Raw genomic sequence first — 21,467 nt, 5'->3', positions numbered from 1 at the left:
TCCCTGCGTGAATTTTTGACATGAAATCATTGATTTTTCCGACGAAATTAGTCAAACCACCACCTAGATCCAACTCCACAACCCTCATTCCTGCATTTATACTCAAACCCGACGAGTTTTGGCTCTAGTTTTGCGAAGAACGGCATCGATGGCACCGAGGGTCCCATGGCGGCAATTCACCATTCCTGAAGCCAATTCCATCGACCACCACCACCAATAGACTCCCCTCAAACTCAGGAATAAAGCCCATGCATTGGTTGGGTTGTCAGAGTTCGTTTTGGTGTTGAATCAAGAGTATCCATTTCTAAGGTTTCCGAAGGATCGAGGCATTTTTTAGGTATTTCCCAGCCAAATTAGACTTCGGCCTATGTATGAAAGTTGTTAATCTCATTGAGCTCCATTTGCCTATAAAATTTGATAATTTTTAGAGTTAGTCGGAAAATTAGGTTTCCGTTCGTCAGAAACCGCCACCTGCGATGGTGCGTGGCTAGTGGGCTAACGATGCCTTTTTAAGTTAAATTAGATGTCTTGATTTCAAATTTGATATCTACTTGATTTAATTTGATTGTTTGAACCTATTTTCATTATGGTATGCCACACCATTGGATGGTCGCCAAACTTCGATGTGTTATAGTACGTAATATTTGAGGATAATAGAAACTTATGGATCAGGAATCCGACATACGGATTTTGATGACTTGAATTTTTAAGTTTGTAAAACTAATTGTTGATCGCCACCTAATTCTAGCAACTAGCGGAGATCCGGCCATTGGATCATTCCAAAATTTTAGCATATTGTTCTAGAAGATAAATGAGACTCTTGGGAAATTACAAATCGAAAATCCGTGGTCGGATATTCCGGATCGAATTACATAGGGTTGTAGACCTTACCGTTGACTGAGAGTTGTCTTTTGGTCAACATGTCTTGAATCGTTTTAAATACTAAAATTAGTATTACTGTAGACTAAGTGAAGTCTAGTGGGCCTACATTGGTTAGTGAGTGACTTGAATATATGTGATATGGTTATTACCCTGTTTTCGTATTTAGTATTCCTTGTGGATATGACTTGGTTTTATAAATGTGATTTCTATTAAAATGTGATTTTTAATGTTTAGCCATCAATTTTTTATTATGAAATGTGATTTGACATATATATTGGGAATATTTGTGAAATGTGATTTGAAATACATGTTGAATTGTTTGTGAAATGTGAGGACTAGTAGTGGATCGTCAACCTAGTGTGGGATTTGTTTGTTTCGATATTGTTTCATTTCTTGCTTCGTTGACCCATTCTAAATTTAGTACTTGTGCTTTGTTTCATTTTGTTAAGCCTTTGTAAATTGAGCACTTGATTCATGTTTTGTTTCTTCGAGCCGTTGTTATGTTCCTTGGACTTCCGCTCGGTTCCGTTAAGTGGTCTGGAACTGGCTGGGGTTCCGTTGGGTGGTCCGGTTCCCTGCTCCGTCTGGATTCCTTTGAGTGGTCCAGAATCCCTCGTGCTCCATGATGCCGTTGAGTGGTCAGGAATCGTATCATGCCTTGTATTTCATTGAGTTGTCCGATATCCATTGTACTTCGCGATTTCGTTGTATGGTTCGGAATTGTATCCACTCGGATTCCGTTGAGAGATTCAGAATCCCTTCTACTCCGCAATTCCGTTCAGTGGTCTAATATCGTATCCTGGTCTTAATTCCATTGAGTGGTTCAGAATCCCGCTTGGTATTTTGGTTTCGTTAAGTGGTTTGGAACCCGATGTTGGATTTCGTTGAGTGGTCCGAAATCACATTCTTTAAAGATATGGGCTTCGGCCGAACTGTGTCACTCTAGCCCTACATTTTGGTGTATTGTATGTGTTATTGGTTGATATGATTGTGGAATAGTATTGGAAAGCACATGTGTGTGTGAATGGCATGATGACAACTCTTGTTTGGCTTATGGTTGATGTGTAGTGTGGTACTCTATGTTTTCTACTAGGCAGTGTTTTACGAAAAGTTCAGAGTTTAAAAAATGGTGAACTACGAATGGCTTGATCCCGTCGGAGGGTACGTAGGCAGTTTAACAAAGAGGTTAGATGCAGCCATAGAGTAAATGAAAAACCACTATGCAATTCGAATCTTGAGTTGTGATTTGTCCATATCCCGGAGGCAGGGTATGTTAGATATATTGGTACTTGGTGACGTCACGTGTCGATCCTGGACATATGTCGGGATTGGGGCGTGACATAGGTAATTTTTACAAACAAATTATTGAAGTCATGTCTTTTAGGAAACAACTCCCTGGTAATATGAAGAAAAAAAAGGCAAAGGATAATAAAATCATCGAAAGTGTAAAAGGATTTCTAAGAAAAAAAATTTCAAAAAACAATGAATCAGTTGAAAATTTGATAGAAAACGAAGTTCATGATGAGTTACAAAATGTTGGTGAAGAGGCTCATGATCATGAAATTTGTGGTTATGTGGAGGAAAATGCTAGTGATGAGTATCATAACCATGAAAATGGTGATGATGTGGATTTAAATGTTGATGCTCTGTGTGGTTTGTACTTTGCATTAAGATTATGTGTTGATGAATGCATCTAATTAGATTACTTTCAAGTACATTAACAATATTGTACTAATGAATCCTAGCTATTCAGTATAAAATATTTCAATTGAAGTAGTTTGTCATACTAATTAATATTTAAGATAAGGTTTATAAATATTTTTCTTTTAAAAATAAAATATATTTAGTAATTCACCTTTATTTGTTAAAAAAATTAAATTAATGGCACTTTCAGTATTATACCCTTTTTTATCATTTCACACAGTTATATCTGTTTTACAAAAAAGTTTACCAAACACTATAATACTGCTTTTTTTTTTCCAAAAGCACTTTCACAAAAAAGTTTACCGAACTCTGCTGCTTTATTTCACAGTTGCTTATTCTCACAGCACAGCAGAAGCAGTTTTTTTTTTTTTAAGCACAGCAATACCAAACCAGCCCAAAGTCTTTTGATTTTGTTGTAAATTGTTTAGAACAATTCTCAAAAAGTGAGCTAGCAAAAGATGAACTTAGTGATTGGAGACATTTTGGTGAGAAGCTTGACAAAAAAAATAAAACAATTGACAAAGAGTTTCAAATGTGAACCAAGAACCCTACCAACAGCTAAAATCCATGCCAAAATCCTCACACCTACAAGACCAATATGTCGCTCAGTGCTTTAAGGTTAACATATTTCAAATTATCACTTTTTTTTTAACTTAGGGATTTGGATTTGCAGGTAATTGCCTCTAAAATTGAGCACACCAATAGCCTTCCTCCTCCGCATCCATCTTCCAATGCCTCTAGTTGGGTAAAATTCTATTTTTTTTTTTTAATTTATATATGGAATGTCCTTGACTTTCAAGATATTGCCCTTCGCTTTCTATATTCTGGGTTATTGTTGGAATTATTCACTTGATTTATTTGCACATAAGGAGGTTTTAATCTTTCAATATACTTTTGTTTTTGTTTTTGTTTTTTTTTTTTTTTTTTTGGAATTTCCAGGTTGTTGCTGAGTAAAGAAAAAAAATTAAGATATCGTTCACACTAATTTTTGAAAGAAAATAGTTTAGCTTCGTAATTGCTTTGAAATTGAATCATAATTATTTATGTGTTACTGTGCACTCTGCAGTCAATTCTTTTATCTGCTATTTGTGAATTTTTTGTTGAAGAAGTGATATTATTTTATTGATGTTCACTTGGACTTAAGCAGTAAGCGCTCTGTATTTGAAGAAAGATGGAGGATGTAAATCTAAAAGCTTGAGCAACTTTTAAAGTAATAGGGTGATCAGGGAGAAGGGATAGAGACTCATCCAGTCATAAAAGATGCTAGTACATATCAAATACATGCCTATTTTTATAATCCCTTGGCCCTTGCTCTTTAAAATAATCTTTCAATTTCATTGCATTGAACTTCCCAAGGTGGAGCATGAAAACCTTAACTCTATCAGAATTCTTTCTATCAGGTACCCCCCCCCCCCCCCCCCCCCCCCCGCCCCCACCCAAAGACATTCTTAAATTGCATTTTTGACCTACAAATTGTCCCAGTCACTAGTTTGCCAATAACATAGAAGTGTAGGTTAGTTGTATTGACTGAGTAGTGTGTTAGTTATAGGTTAGTTGTATGATCTGTCAACAGGCTTGTTAGAGATAATTTAGAGTTGGTTAGTAACATTGCTTAAGATTTATGCAGCTATGTTCTTTATAAAAGGCTACCATGTGATACCTTAATCATATGTTTTTGGTGTAAGTATATTAATTGTGTAACATTGCTTAAGATTTATTGCGGAACCTCCCACACGATGCCCTAAGTGATGCAATTTCAAAGTTTGATCAATATTGCATATTAATTGCGTACCTTGAAGCAATTTCCTTCTAGCCTTAACCCACAAGCACACTATTTTTCCAACATAGAGTTCATTCAATTGCCTAGATCCATTCATGTCCTTTGCAGGTCGATAGTGGTATTCATTAGATCACCACCTCCATTTTGAAGTGCATTGACATATATATACGAGTAAAGTTAACAAAATTTGAGTTACCTAATCTTTTTGTTTGAGTTTTTGATAGGTATATTGGAATTGTTTACAACAGAAGAAATGATGTTGCAGTTGGAGCTATAAAGATTGCACTTCTTCAAAGGGCTAGTTTCTTCTAGATTGCTTGATGCTACACATTTTGTATCAGCCAACTTTTTTTTTTTTTTTTTGGGTTATGGCATTATCTCTTTTAAGATGCAATTGAGATGTATTGCATTTGGGTTACCTTGGACATGTTTATGTAAAAACTATCGATATTTAAATTATGTGTGTTTTTGTGATTAAGTTTCAAAGTATTTGCTCAACATTCATAGTAAGTTGTCATTCTAGTTTAATTTACTAAAATGATAAAAAGTAAAAGAATAAATGAATAAAAAGAAAATATAAAAAATTTGTAAGAGCAAGTGACGATATACTTATCCATCACATTATATTAGGATTTGTGACACCTAGGTCGTCACAAACTGACTCAATATTGACATTTGGGCATGAGACTATGTGAGGAATCGGGCATCATGCATATTGAAGACAGGTGACGAATAAAAAATTTGTCACATAAACTATCGGTTATGCCACATAGGTGACACGGTTTGTGACGACCAAAATTCGTCACACATGGTATATGTGACGAATTTTTAGTATTCTGTGACACTTTACCTTGGTCATTGTAGCCCTATTTTCTTGACATTCTTGTAGTGAAAGATCTTATGAAGTCTCTAATGGCAATTTCTTATGTTTACTTGAAATGATTGCGGAGTTTGATCCAATAATACAAGAGCGATTCCAACTCATTGACAATAAAGAGATTCATCATTTCTATTTGAGCCATAAAATCCAAAATGAGTTGATAGATACTTTAGCTTCAAAAGTAAAACTGCAATCATTAAAAAATGAAGGATTCTTTAGACATGCCCTTGAAACTCTTATTTTTTCAAATAAAAACCCACCAAATATTAAACATTCAAACAAAACCCAAATTTCAAAAATACTACCATCTAGACAAATACATAACCAATTATTATAACATATTTATAACTTATGCCACAAGACTCTGATTATGTCAATAAAGATTATTACTCACCCTAATTATGATTACCAATTAAACCTATATAGAAATTATATGGAAATTTTACGTTTCTTGTATAATAAATATTAGTAACATATATATACACACACACACACACACACATATACATATACATATATATATACACACATATACATATACTTACATATACATATACATATATATACACACACATATACAAATACTTACATATATATATACACACATATACATATATATATATACACACATATACATATATATATACAGATATATACAGATACATACATATATATATATATGTATGACACACCCCAACCCGGAATGTCCACCTGGACTTTAAATCGAGTTGTGCTGGCTGACACCCGAAAGGTGATGAAGCCATAAAGTGTAGTTAGATGGAAAATGTGAATAAATTTAAACCTAACAGTGCCTAAATGTAAGAGTGCGCATGTGAGCGAGAGTGTACCCAATTCACATGTGATGTCAGAACATAAGTAAAGTACATTAAAGGTAGGATAAGAATTATATTGTCGAAGGTAATCACATATACCAAAGTTTGCCAAGAATCCTTGCTGACACGAAAGCGTAGCTACTAAAACCTGGATGGGCGAAAAACAAGGGTGAGTCTGCATAAAAATAAAGTTTTGTGAAAACCTTTTCGAAAACATAGTAACCCCTCGGTGTAAAATAAATATAGTTACCAAAATATACTTACTACATATAGCATGAGAATACTTACCGTAGTCTGCAATATCTTGAGAATTCAATACGTCATAATATTTCGTAAATAAATATCTAACGTCTGGTAATCATATAATCTCGCATAAACAAACATAACATATTGAGTGCTCATCGACATATGCTAACATAGGAGTTCATGTAGAGATATTCTGACATTAACATGACTGGGTGTAATAATTATATACGCTCTAGTACTACAATAACGTGAAGACTGGCGCTATGCGTATCACATATGAGTTCTAATTGTCTATAGCAATCTAGGATATGATTGGCACCTACAATGGATCCAAAGTGAGTGTACTGTGCGATGTGAACATACACATGAAAGATTGCCCTGGCATGGGTGAGTACTAACACCGGTACAGCAACGATGAACAAATAACGTAAATAAAATCATACATTGGTACATCAATAATTTACGTCGACATAATACTATTCACTATCATAAATATAAATAAGGCATCCGGTAATAATATGCATACCTATGCATCCCGAACGATTCATAATAATCTCACAATTTCAATCATAGAGACAATTCTTCTAACGTCAATTTAATTATGGCATCACTTAGAAAATGCATTATTAATCTAAGAGATTTTTTTACGACAAAGTACAAGCTGTTCAATCAAGCTCCAAATTTTCTTATGAATCAATGGTTGAATTTAAGGAGGAAGATACGGCTGCTCAAAATTTTTCATCAACCCCATCACTTTTTGAAAAAGAGTTGAAGCATATCTCTCACACACACTAATGTCGCAGCACCACCTATAGAAAGTTCAGTTTAGAAAAGTCTTTTCAACTCCGAGTCAAGAAAAAAAAAGGTTAAGAATTTTCCTAGTAAATATCTCTTTCGCATTTATATTTTCAAATACCTGTCATTTACTAATGTATTAATATTTCTTCTGTTTATACGACAATACAGAAGAAATAGAAAATTTTGTGATAAGCCTAAGAACAGACAAGTTACATGAAAAATAGAATAACGTGGGTAATTTTTGAAACTATATATATTTGGGACTTGAAAGTCCATCCTTTTAGTCGTTGAAGTTGGCTTTTTTGGTTGTATATAGAACTCTTAACGTAGAGTTAGTAAAATGCAAGTGCAAAATGAACGACTAATCAATGTGGGAAACTTTTGGAAATGTATACAACTGTAACTTAAAAAATCTCCCTTTTAGATTGCTCATATGCTCTTGATGTAAGGTAAATAGAATGTAATGTAACTTAAAGACTTACTTTATCATGTTGGTTTAGATGTTATGTTAATTTTTAAAATATTTATAAATGAATGTGTTGATTTGTGATTTTATGGAATTTTCAGAAGTATCTATTATGTGTATAGTGCTATATGTGTTTTTTAATGCAGTTAAGATGTTGGTGGCTATTGAGTGTCAATTGATTAATATGTATTGTTATTCAAACTTTGTCTCTTTTGTGGGAAATGGTTCATATTTGTTGTAAACTACGAATTTAAAACCCGCAGTGGAGCGCATGCATTTTTGCTAGTATATAATTATAAGTTGGAATCGTGGCATGTAAGATTGGGTTCTTAAACCCAACTAATATGTCATATGTCTATTGAATGAAACAATATAATACTCGTAAGTGTATGTCTTTTGGTTGAAATGGTGTTTAAGAGCCATGACATGCTTCCCCGCATTTAATGTTCTCGTTCACACTTCTGATTGCCAAAAACCTGACCATGTCATTGCCCCCAAAAGCATTTTTCGGCTTCGAATTAAGAGAGAGACTATTTACCAGTACCATTGCAGTTCAAAAGTCCCTCTAGCATTATTAAGTGTTGGTCAAGGTGGGTTCAATGTGAGTTACAGGATCCTACTACTCGAACGGTCCTTGATCATGCACAAGTTTTGCATTCCAAATTCCATTCCGCATGTGGTGAGATTTTGGTGAATATTATGAGGCTCCTTGTGATTGGTGATGCAGATCTTGTTATAGTCAGCTTGTGATTGCCTTTCTCACTAAGCAATTGGACCAATTGTAATAGCTTTTAGTTGTTATAAGTTTGAAGGTTAAAATGTAATGAAACTAGGCCAATTTATAATGGCTTTTAGTTATTTGCCTAGATTTAAATAAGTTTGTTTGTATTGCCATCTGACATTCACACACTTGAGGTTTGAAGGCATTGGCCTTTCAATTGTAACGGTAACAAAAGAAAAATAGAATTTTACTTCCTTTCTCTCTCTATTGTTTATCATCTTCCTTATGGTGCATCCATATCCAACGGTCAAGGTTGAGCAGAACCTTTAAAAGGTTGTGATATGGTCCTAGGAGTCCAGTGGCTACCTCCAGTAAGTCCAGTTTTGTGGGACTTCTATCTCCTTACCATGGAGTTCACCAAGAACAACCAACAGTACAACCTGTCACATTCTCCACACCCTAATACCTTAATTCAAAAAGTCTCTTTGCAAAATGTTGATAGGGAAATATTCAAATCAAATCTGGGACTCTTTATTTACTCTCTGGAAAACCGTAGTGTAGCTGCTAGTGACTTGACACCCAAGCAACTGCAAAACCTCTAATACTTGCTAGGAGAATTTGATGACCTCTTTGTGATTCTTTCCCAGCCACCTCCTTCTAGACCCCATGATCACCCTATTCCACTCATTCCAGGTTTCATTAAGGAATTGTTGGATGCAGGCTTTATTAGGCATACTCATAGTCCCTTCTCATTTCTTGTACTATTAGTAAGGAAAAAAACAAAAAAAGGCACTTGGAAGATGTGTGTACACTACAGAGAGCTGAATGCACTCACCATTAAAGATAAATATCTCATTCCTCTTATTGGTGATCTTTTAGATGAGTTGTATGGAGCCACATATTTTCAAAACTAGATCTTAGGTCAGGGTATCATCAAATCCTAATGAAACCTGAAGATGTGGACAAGACTGCCTTCAAAACTCATGAAGGTCACTATGAGTTTTTGGTGATGCCCTTGCAACCTTTCAACATCTCATGAATGATATATTCAGACCATTCTTGAGAAAATTGGTACTAGTATTCTTTGATGATATACTCATTTATAGTTTAACATGGAAAGAACATTTGTCACACTTGCTAGAAGTGTTCAAGGTTCTGCAGAAAAATTGTTCCTCAAGAAGTTTAAATGCCCATTTGGGCAAAGAAGTGTGAAGTATCTAGGCCATGTAGTCTTTACAAAAGGAGTGGCTGATGATCCCTCCAAGATTCAGGCAATTAAAGACTAGCTTATCCTACCACCGTCAAGGCATTAAGGGGGTTCTTAGGCCTAACTGGGTATTACAAGAAGTTCATCCCAGGTTATGACAGGATTTGTCAACCTTTATCAACTAACAAAGAAAGAAGGCTTCCATCAGACCCAAAAGGCCACTGACACTTTCAACAAACTCAAAGGATATCACGTCCTTCCATTAAGTGCTAACACTACCTGATTTTTCACTTCCATTTGAATTGGAATGTGATGTTTCTAAAAATGGGATTGGGGATGTCCTATGATAAAATAATAGATTTATTGCTTTCACTAGTCAGGTATTAGGACCAAGAAATCAGGCCCTCTCTACTTATGAAAGAGCACTAATAGTCATTGTTTATGCAGTAAAAAAATGGCATGAATATCTGTAGGGGAAACAGTCTATCATTAGAACTGACCATAATAGTCTCAAGTACTTCTTAAACTAGATGGCTAATAGTCAATTTCAACAGAAATAGTAGCTAAGCTTTTGGGGTATGATTATGAAATACAGAACAAATGTCGGGGTGACAACTTAGTGCTAATGCACTTTCACAAAACCAAGGTTCTCCTTTACTTCAGGAGTTGTCAGTGCTTACTTCTGTGGAAATTCGCTCATCTTAGTGTGCAGCTTTGTCCTATCCTCATTCTAGGTGGCTAGATGAATTGAGAACCTACAATGAACATGATGATTAGATCCAGGAGAAAACTAAGAAGTTGCTGCCACAGGTGCCTAGTGCTGCTGACAATACTATACTTTCCAAATTCTCAATCCAAAATGGTTTTTTAACGTCTGATTGGTCCCAATTCTGTATGGCAAAAGAAACTTCTTGATGTATATCACTCCACACCATTTGATGGGCACCAAGGAGTTACTAAAACTTATCACATAGTGGAAAAAAAAAAAAAAGCTTTTATTGGCTTAGAGGATTTACTCCCCTGGGCGATATGGGATGTCACAGTTTTATTAGCAGTCAACCAAGAGTTGGGTGCAGTGGTTACTTTGGGCTAAATTTTATTTTAATACATCATTTCACACTAGTTCTAAGTTCACTCATTTTGTAGTGGTTTATGGCTATTCCCCTCCTCAGATAGTTCCTTGTGAGGTTGGATGGAGCAAAGTCCAATGGAAATAGATAAGGTGTTGGCAGTGCTCAAAAGAAATCTTGAGTTGGCACAAGAGAGGATGAAATTGCAGGCTGAAAAGAGAATGACTGAAGGACAATTTGAGGTTGGTGATCTGGTCTATTTGAAGCTTGTTCCCTATCAATTGCAATCTCTAGCACCTCACATCTATCATAAGTTGCAACCCAGGTTCTATGGTCTTTATGAAGTACTTGAAAGGATTGGTTTTGTAGCCTACAAACTCAAGCTTCCACCGGGTACAAGAATGCATCCTATTTTTCATGTTAGCTGTCTCAAGAAACATCTGGGAACTAACGTGATAGATAATTCAACCCTACCCCAAGTGATGGATGATGGCATGCAACAAGTGGAACCTAATACCATACTTGCCCGCATAATGTATAAGAAAGGAAACGACGCAGGTGTTCAACCATTAGTCCATTGGAAAGATCAATTTTGTTTACACGAGTCTAAATTGTGTTTAGTATGCTGTTTTTAAATCACAGAGTCACAAAATGAATAGTGTTTTCTAATAATAGAATCCAAAAATAAAAAAAATAAAAAACAAAGATACGTATAAAAGAAAATTAGTGTTCAACTACTTTACCATAAAAACCAACACATCAACCACTCTTGTCACCACCATTCCTATCACCACCATCGTCACCACTACCTTTATCACAATCACCGCAGCCAACCCTCCCGCCTCCACCAACACATTTATTGTCACCAATCCATCCATATCCCGCCATCAACAACTATTGGAGATTTGATAAATATATAATTATAAGTTGGAATTGTGGTATGTAAGATTGGGTTCTTAACCCAACTAAGATGTCATATGTCTAATGAATGAAACAGTATAATACTCAATGTGTATGTGTTTTGGTTGAAGTGAGCCACGACTTTGAATTTATATGACTGGGTGTCAGGCATTGAGTGGCTTGTTGCCGGTATAATGTGTTTCTTTGCCCACTAACATTGCTTTTGAATTTTGGCTTTTGGCTTTTGGCTTTTGGATTGAGCACTTGTTGTAACTTGCATAAGCATGATGTGTTTCTTATTTGCTCAATAATACTGCTTTTGCCTTTTGGCTTTTTGACCTGCGGCACCTTATTGTGGCCTTAGTTTCGAGTCCTTTGACATTTGTTTTAGCCTGATCCTTGTATGCACAGACATTTTTGGGCTGCAGATTATTTTAGTTTGATGGGTGCTAAGACCCAGAAGGTGGTTCTGGAGAATCTTTCATCTTGTTGCATGATCATAATTCTTCCAAAGATGATGGATTTAAAGCAGGCATAGCACGCTTCCCCGCGTTTAACGTTCCCGATCACACTTCTGATTGCCTAGACCTGACCATGTCATTGTCCCTGAAAGCAAATGTTCATACAGAAACAAGGGCCAAAAGACTACTGGTCCGTAGGGTTTAAGTTTGTGTGAGCGCAAAAGAAGTGCGACCGTTTCTCTCCGACTCTTTTGGAGAAAGAGAAGATCTGGCTGCATGGTTTATCAATGCTCTTGAGAATAACAATAAACTCATCTGGTAACATGATTGCAGGTAGACAAGTAATTCTGATGGTAACACATGTTTTCAACAAATTACTACTTGGCATTAAACTCAATCATCTTCCATAGTACCAAACGGAATTAATAAACGTATTATCAAATATGTTAAATCCGTAAAAACATAAAAAAATTATAAAAAAAAAATACATCATTTGTTTTCCTCGACGATTAAAGTCATCTTTGTTATATACATACTTTTTTCATGTGTAGGGCTGAAATGGTCTTCGATCCTAGATCGCACGTGGGAGGTTCAGTTGTTTATCTCCAATAATTACATCCTCCTGACCATTGCTGCAAAAACAGAAAATTTCAAAGTGTGAGAAGATTAACGATCGAAACTGCTTGAAATGCAATAGAATAGATAAATACCTGAGATAGCTCAGAGCCGACATTCGATAGAGGCAGGTGAACACTAGTATATGCAACCCAATTGTATAGAAAAATGCGAAAGTCCGAGCATACCTGTAAGATCAATTTTTTCTTGTTAAAGTAAATTACCTTAAGACATACTCCGTTTGCATACATGTTTTTCTAAAAGAAAACCATTTCAACCGGATGCAGACATGAGAAAACACTTTTGAAGGGTTATTCAATTAGCACACAAAATTTGTTTGAACACACCCTCTTTTCATTAAAAGTAATTTCCCTTCTCATTTTGGTGAAAGGGGTGGCCATATACATGGATCGGGGCGGACAACTAGAGTCGTTATCAAACTTGTAATTATGAGAAGCAATAGAAATTGCACTGTTAATTAAGATAATATGACAACTTGACTGTGAAAAGAATGAGCACAATCTGATTTATGAGACACATTCTGTGAGTTGAGAATAAGATTATGTGAACTTACTTGTTTCCAAGAAGAAAACGTCCGCTGCTAAGAGTAATTCTATCCCTGAAACCCAACTCCTTGTACCTTTGATCCCTTTCCTATATACAGAAGAAGAGTATGTATAATACATGATCTCTAACAAATAAAAGAGTTAAATGGACGTACGTTGTATATGTCTGATTACAGGGTATACGCATCTTTGTTAACAAACTTTACATATTCACCAGAAAGTACCTTTTTCGAGAAGGCTGCAAAAGGATTTATATCATCCTCGTATATCTTCTTGTATTTGGACTCAACATCTGATGAAAAACCGCTTTCAAGATCCTCTGCCGGCTGAAATATACCACGGAAGGGATATAACATTAAGGAACTACAAACATTCCCAACAACAAAAGAAAAAATGAATAAAAGAATGAAAGCAGAGAGGATAAAAATAGATCAAGTATGGCACCTTCTTTGATCCTCTAGAAACTACTTTTTCAAGACTGTAATCCTGAACATAACGAATCTTTCCATAGAGTTTGACATTATCAGCTTTCGTCTTTTCCAGTTCAACTGTTAATGCTCCTATCTTTTCCTTCAAATGTCTTATTTCCTAAAACAATAAAATCAGCCAGCAAAGTTGAATGATTGGACCAGTAATCTAGCCACATGATATGGCAGAATGTAAAACCAAAGCAACGATTGATGTTTGAAAATAAACAACGTACTTCTTCTGTCTCTCTCAAGCGTGTCCTGAATCGATCTCTCTGATTACAGATAACCTTAAGCATTGAGCTTTGGTCTTGGTCCGAGGAACCGTGCTTTTGATCTACATTCTGATTCAGAAAGGGTATTGTTAAAACAAATTAATGTGAAACCAAATGATTGCTAACCAGAGAGTAAAATGGAATGCGTAGTGAAATGTCAAGAACTAACTTAACTGTACAATTACCAAAATTTGTTGTAGTTAAAAAGCTAAACACCAAAGAGGGCAGTGATATAGTAACTGTGAACTAATTTTGCAATCATCACCATTGTTGTTCTATGATATACAAAAGATACCCAAGCACTACAATGCAGTCTAAAACCAACCAAAACAAATGATTCACAGGCATCATCATGCGCTAAAAATACTCTTAAATTTGTAAGAAGACAAAACTTCATATATTTTCCTATGCTTCCCTCGGTTTTTTTGAGGTTCAGAAAAGGAGTACAAATAAGAACAAGATTAACTCAGCGACTTCAAACTTTCTTACAACTTTAAGGTCGCAAGTATATTTACATCTAACAACCAAAAAACATTTTATCAAAGACTAAAAGTGACAAATCAACCTGAAAGGAAGCAAATTGCATTACTGCAGCGCAGAAATTATATTTTCGAAAATTTTGGCCCGATGACTCATGAAATTTTATGTGGATACAGAATTTGAGAAAATATTCAGAAAATTGTAGTGGCAAGGGAGGCAGGGAGAGAGAGGAGGGGTACCTCAGACGTCTCAGTGCTCCTAGCCTCTGAAAGATCCCAGTCATCAAATAAAGTTCCTTTTTTATCCTTGGAACCATAGCCCTGCAGTACAAAGGGAAAAGTAAAGTTAGATAACAGTAGGGGTAACTAGAGTAAAAAGTCGTACATACATGCTCTACACATATATGCATGAGTTTGAATGTGTTTTATGTCAATATTAGATTACTTTACTATCTATGAAATCTGAACCAATTCTACTTATCAAAATTGTAACTGCAAAAGATATTGATATTATTGTTCTAACATCCACTATGTTAAGATTATAAATGTACTTCATAGTTCATATCATGGAAGCCAAAAGTAAAACTCATTCAAGGGACCATGAGTCATCGATGCCCACCTTCAGTATGTCATCTTCCAACTTCTGGATTAATTTTTGTTGTTCGTTAACCTTTACTGTAAGTTCTGCTATCTTGCCATCAGCTTTTTCCAGTAAGGATGCTTTCTCTGAAAGTTTGACCTGAAAGCAGCACAACAAAAAATACAAGAGACACATGAGAGATCAGTTATAGAATAGGCATCAATCAAACTACAATCCATAGATTCCCACAGAATGACATGCTATGATCCCTAGGAAATATTTAATTCAAGGTTTATCTCCCACTAGAGCTAGAACGTAATCCAATCCATAGTGTCTGCATGCATGTCATCATACCTTCAACTGTGTGAGCTCATGCTCCATTTTCCGGTTTTTATCCAGAAGAAGAGACTCCATTTTGCTCATCTCTTCCCCGCTTGTAGCTACTTCCCAATCTTCAGCCTCAATCGAATTATAACCCACTGCCTACAAATATAAAAATGTGAAGTTAAACAGAGATTAAGAGAACTTTGTATGGGTACGAAGAAATTGGGGAACAATTCTTCAAATATAACTTGGAGTTCTATGCCAGTACAGAAGATAAATGAGAACAAATAAGGCATACAAATCAGGAGTTAAATATAAGAAACTACAAGTACGACGAACAAAATCAAGCACAAAAAAGAAAAACAACAAAATAAAACCACCGATGTATGCATTTGAAATTATCATTGAAAGAAAACTCGAATTTCAATCATCTAAAGTACATATTAACATAGATCTTTAGTAATAGACTAAATAGATGGACTAAAATATCAGCGTACCAATAGTGCCAAATTTACCATAAAAAACCTGATCTAATCATTTTGAAGAATTTTCACATCAGTCCCATAAATAAGTTTTCATTGCAGATTCCTGGGCATTGTGTATAATGAAAATTTGTTGGAGATGGAACTTAATTTTCTTACCAGAAATTTTATAATTTGGTTTCTCCAAACAACATTAACAAGTCTAAAACAACTAAGCAATAGAACTCAAAAGCATGAAAAAACTTCTGATAACACTGACGAAATTGAAGCTAAAAAGATAACAGGTAACTTCCAAGCTAAAGAATGTATACAAAAGATGGCATTACCTGCAAAATTTTAACCTTTTTACGCAAATCATCAACCAGTTTAGTTGTTGGCCTTGCTTGAAGCTCTTTTTTCATCTCCTCAAGAGCAGTGTCCTGAATTTAAAGGGATGATAAAATTCGTAGAAAACAAAGAAAAAATTGACTGTGGTACATAACAGGAGTGGGAGCTCAACTATATAATACAGGAACTCAAATGAGAGGGTGCAGTGGTGGATCCAGGAAAAATGATTGGGTGTGTGTGTGTCAATATGAAATGAATAGTGCACGTAGCGTGCAAAATTTCCTGGATGGAATAGCATGCAAATTTATTCAGTGAGGCATTTCATCAAGCACTGGTGGGCCTGAGGTCATTTGCAAGCAGCTTCCAAGTAAGCATGTCCATTGAGATCAATAGCTTTTGTGGGTTTTGTGGGGGTGGGAGGGGGGGAAGCAGCTGATTACCCCTGCCCCAAGGTGGATCCAGCCATAAGACGGTGGTAATGGGAGTAGGGAGCTCAATTATAAAATACAGTATATCAAATGAGAGGGTAGCAACTGCATAACTTGGGTTTCCGGAGCATCATAGAGCTAAAATAAGGGACTACCTAAAAATGACACTCAATGTTCAAATCCCTAACAAAACTTTTGCCTTAAGGTCTTAAAATAGTAATAACATTGAGCTGAGCAACAAAATTAGTATACCTTTTGAATGAGCAGTGCATTCAACTTCTTGATCTCGTTCAGGTGCTCTTCTCTTTCATTAGACAACGTTGTTTCAATATTGTGAAGTTCCATGTTGAGTTCAGCGATCATCTTTTCTTTAGCAATTAAAGAATTCTCAAGGACGCTAGTTGAATCTACATCACTGTAGCACAACAATAAACTTACAATAGAAAAATAACCCAAAAACAACAGAACAAATCTATATAAAGACTAGTCTCAATCACTGGAGAAACAAAATATGAATACCTTCAATATCTAATACCAGAAACACTCATTTAATCAGATAATTCCGTGAATACGACTGGAAGATGTTCCTTTTCTTTTTTCTTCCGTAAGTTCTAAGATATTACCAGTAAGAAAATGATGACTATGCTTAGTTTCTTAAGCCAGCAATTTGTACATAGAATTCACAGAATCCTTAAAAGTATAGGACAAATGATAAAATTCACTTAAGCAAGCATTGAAAATTCTAAATTTTTGGTGGGGCTTTTCTATTAATAACTACCATCTGAAGGAAAAGAAAAACAGAATTGAGACAATAGCCTCTGGGGACATTGCGTACAAGTACAACACTGGAGTGCCTCACCTTTTCTTATTTTCTGTATCATCATTTGCTGTCTGTAATTTGGAGCGCAGGAGTCCCTGCAAAATGTTCAATGAAAAAGGGAGCTTCAACAATGAAGAACCATTTACCGCAAGAAGCAAAAGCGAGAAATTGAATAAACAATTATTGCTACCGCTTGGACCTTAACAAACAATAAAACTTATATTGTACAATCCGTTTGCACAAAAGACTATGAAACTACAATGTGCAGCACCTATAAACAAAGAATGCAAAACTAACGTTGAAAGTGGATTATGAACAACTCAAATCTTGCAATGTAAAAAAATGTTTAGCAAACACCTTCTCCCTCTCAAGACTAAGAAGCCGTGTCTGAGCCCGTTCAACTTCATCCATCAGAAGATTGACCTCGGATTGCTTGGTTGCCCTGTCTTCATCTGAAACATAAGAGAAAACATGAGATGCTTCAAAATAATTTATTACATTGATTGCAGAGATGGATGACCCAGAAGAAATCCGGAAATTTGGAACTCACCTGATTGAGCACGAAGGTCGAACAATTGACTTTGAGCAAGCTCGTGTAATTTCTGCATATTGAAAACACTGTCTTTAGCTTGTCGTAATTGATCTTGCAACAATTGCTCTCTGTATAAAATGAAGAGATCATATATCAAGATACACAAAAAGATAAAACAGCTTTCAATAAGGACATCAAAAGATGAAAAACAAAATCCGATCAGAAATCTAATGTGGTTTTGCCTTGGCATCAGTCCCATAAATCTGTGTCAGGAATTTTTACCTTTCTTTTATGACCTCAAGCATTTTCTGGTTCTCTTCCGCAAAACTGCGTTGCTTGATCTCCACAATTTCTTTAACTTTATCCTCCATCTAACAGCACATGAGAAAGTTCACCCATTAAAAGGAGATATCACCAGTGATTAAAAAAACGTACATTAATTCTGTTAATTTTCGATATGGACAAACACTCCAGCAATTACATGTTGAATAACAATAGTAACAAAATGAAATCAGAAAAACAACAATGATTTGGATAGAATGAACAGCAAGAGCACATGGCATAATAACTGAAGGTAATAGCAATCTTCAGTTTCGAAACTGTTTACATGATTACATCTAACTTTAATTAGGACATGGCTCACAAAGGTAGAGTCTGAAGGAAACCACTTGCAACCCAACTAATATATCCTTGATATGGCAAGATGTGAATATTAAAAAACTTTACACCACGACTCAAAAAAAATTCTGTATTGAGAAACCGAAAAACTTCAAACCACTTGAGAAGTTATAGAGGTGCTTTTTAAATTAAGAAAGAAATACTAAATATTACGAACCTGTTGCTCTAACTGGCGGTTACGCTCTTCAAGTCTTCTTATTGTTGCCTGTTGATTCTTCAAATGAGTTGCTTCTGTCCTGAATTCTTCAAGCTCAACTTTCATTTTCCTATTCTCAGATTCTAGTTCAGACAATTTCACATCTTGCTCCTGCAGGAGATGAATAAAGGTATACTAATGAAACATAGACACAGGGGACAGCTTACAAGCAGAGAGTGCACATAGCACACACTCAAGAGATACAATATTCGGTCAATAAGTGAAGAAGTAAATTGACCGTAAAACTTTTCCAAGTCATCTATATGAAACCATTGCTCAAACAACACTAAAGATACTTCAATTGGCCTCATAAGAGTCGCAACTCTAACTATAGACTAGCTTATGATAGTCAGAAGAGTCACAACAAAACTTGCTCCGTTAAAGTTCAATCAATTTAATGTAATTAAAATGAAAGCATGTATTAAATCAAGTTTGACATTTCACATAAACATTAGAAAACACTATACGAAGCATGCCAGTGGTACTTACAGCACTTGAAGCAAGCGCCAGATAAGGATCTGGAGCCTCGTAAAGTTTTTGATAGATGTTAAGAAAAGCATTCTCTCCAAATTTCGCTCTCTTGGTAAGATTATCAACTTCCTCTTGGTAACCTCTCAGTAATGAATTAAAGAGATTTAGCTTGTCTTCCGGTGATGCTTTCTTAAAATCTGTCAGATAAACAATTTGAAAAATTTACAAATATGCTTTTCATCATGCAAACGTGAGATGAAACAATTAAAACACAGAAAACACTTCTCTATAAAGGTACGCAATATCTCCACTTTGGTACCCAATATCTCTACTTTCAAGAAGAAATTCACGCTAGCCCAAGGACAGAGAGGTGGGTACTCTTCCCTCCCTGGACCAACTAATGTGAACTAACACCGTGGTCATGATACAGATAAAATGGAATACCTCTAGTGCTCTCCGCAAGCTTCCGTCTGTTCTTCTGGCTGTTTTCCTGATTTTCAGCTATCCTAAGCCCTTGCTCATCCAGGACACTTTTTTCCTTCTCCAAATCAAAATCTGTAAGCAAAAGAAAAAACAAAAGCAGCCATTGAAAAATAATCTTTAGAATAATGGTCTTGTTTAAATTGTTTCACAAACCAATTAACTCGGTCACCACAGTGGTCAATCCACGAGGCAATATTCCGATTTTAACAGACTCCAAACTAAACTGAATCGTAATCCAACCTCCATCTCCGAATATCCTCTCCATCTACGTATATCTTCTAATCCAATTATGCAAATTCAAGCCTTTGTACGATTTCTTATGGATAAACTCATTCCATTCTCACTACTATCACGCGATTTAGTTACTTCAACTTGAATACTTACTAATTCGACACAAAACCCTACAACGACAAATAAATTTAGGCAATTGCACATTTCTGTATATATATGTAATTTTCTACTTGTATTGCCAGTAACACAGAATCCAATTAGCAAATTACAGGGATGACATGAAGAATAACTTGCGGATCCTTATAGATAGCTACCATTCCCATATTCTTCAAAGCAAATCTAAGCTTCAACTTTACCTTTCCAGAAATTGGAGACGACGGAGATGGGAGAGGAGGAGGACTTGGATTTGTCCCTGTCGGATCCACCTTGCGGAGGAGCCTCCATTGGCGCGGCGCTGGATCTCTACGGCCTGAAACGTCACGTCGTTTGTGAGCTCGCGATTCAGCAAGGGGCAGTGGCGGATTGAGAGATCGAGAAATTGAAGAAAGACGGATCTGAGAAAAACAGAGGTCTGGATTTTTGGTTAGGCTTATTAATTGATAGGAAATTTTATCTGAACATGTAACCCTTTCTACACTTTAACCTCATTCTACGTGTAATTTAAATTTGAATTGTTAATTTGTCTATTTTATTCTATTTCATAATTGCTATTAAGTATAAATGAAATTAATAATAAAATTCAAATTTATCAATAAACACATTAAATCATTCCTTCTTGTTTATTCTACGTTTATTCTGGCTAAAATCCTAATAAGTCTTGTAAGAAAAAACAAGTTTTTATTATGGGAAATTTTATTTGAACCCATTTAACCTCTCTCTACACTCAACTTACTCTCTTCACCCATATTGTTTTTTATTAAAGAATTAATATCTCTTTAAACCCAAATTTATTACCTAAACTAACCTCTTAAACCCAATTCAAAATGTAAAATTATTTTTACACCCATTCTCTTTATAAAAAAGTTGTAGGCATGGACAACAAAAGATTTGACACGGCTGAATTTGCAATTCGTGGTGATTCTGTCAAATTCTTCACCTGAAATGCAATTGGAAAAAGGTCAAGACAATCAAATGACAATCGGTAAAGGGTTAGAGCATGGGGTCAAACTCACGTCTGGAGAATAATTTCTTGCAATGGTTAGATCTGCAAAATGCACACACTAGCTCAGTAAACCACATACGAATGAAGAAACAAAAACCAGCAATCCAAGAATTAAATTTCTATGACTACCTAACATAAAATGGATGTATGTCTGATGAGTGCGTGTGCATGCGCAAAACATCACATGCAAGCATTTTTTTTCAAAGAGGCGTCCTTTGCCCCCTATAATTGCATATGTTGTATAGGACTAGCATTTCCATGGCTGTTTTTTTTTTCTTTCTGCTACCACAACCCATCCATGGACTTAGGATCCAAGAGATCATTCCATAGATTTGAATTTGCCAAGAGAATGTTATGCAAGCTCCAGTTCAGTCATTTTTATTTTCATGAACTTTCTAATAAA

The 21,467-nt window shown here is 35.5% G+C and overlaps 1 protein-coding gene across 1 annotated transcript; it reads right to left on the bottom strand.

Annotated features, from left to right (window-relative positions):
• Nucleotides 1-12,311: 12,311 nt before the first annotated feature.
• On the bottom strand, nucleotides 12,312-20,586 carry LOC103449813 (protein CASP). Its single transcript, XM_008389134.4, has 19 exons — nucleotides 20,259-20,586; nucleotides 19,633-19,743; nucleotides 19,207-19,385; nucleotides 18,679-18,828; nucleotides 18,126-18,214; nucleotides 17,862-17,971; nucleotides 17,669-17,763; nucleotides 17,351-17,406; nucleotides 16,744-16,906; nucleotides 16,063-16,155; nucleotides 15,285-15,413; nucleotides 14,970-15,089; nucleotides 14,591-14,671; nucleotides 13,833-13,940; nucleotides 13,574-13,717; nucleotides 13,354-13,455; nucleotides 13,138-13,217; nucleotides 12,659-12,751; nucleotides 12,312-12,580 (listed from the first exon to the last, which is right to left on the bottom strand). The coding sequence occupies exons 1-19, from the start codon at nucleotides 20,344-20,346 to the stop codon at nucleotides 12,520-12,522; spliced, it is 2,052 nt and encodes a 683-aa protein (XP_008387356.1). The 5' UTR covers nucleotides 20,347-20,586; the 3' UTR covers nucleotides 12,312-12,519.
• Between the last annotated feature and the right edge of the window lie 881 nt (nucleotides 20,587-21,467).

Source organism: Malus domestica, chromosome 10 (assembly GCF_042453785.1).
Source record: "Malus domestica chromosome 10, GDT2T_hap1".
NCBI classification, from domain to species: Eukaryota; Viridiplantae; Streptophyta; class Magnoliopsida; order Rosales; family Rosaceae; genus Malus; species Malus domestica.
This window is presented reverse-complemented; position numbering and strand designations above follow the sequence as displayed.

Coding starts and splice junctions, on each gene's coding strand:
- LOC103449813 (XM_008389134.4), bottom strand. CDS start 20,346: ATGGAGGCTCCTCCGCAAGGTGGATCCGACAGGGACAAATCCAAGTCC. Junction 14,672..14,969: donor TGGAAGATGACATACTGAAG/GTGGGCATCGAT, acceptor TTTGTACTGCAG/GGCTATGGTTCCAAGGATAA. Junction 13,456..13,573: donor TTTCTAGAGGATCAAAGAAG/GTGCCATACTTG, acceptor GGTATATTTCAG/CCGGCAGAGGATCTTGAAAG.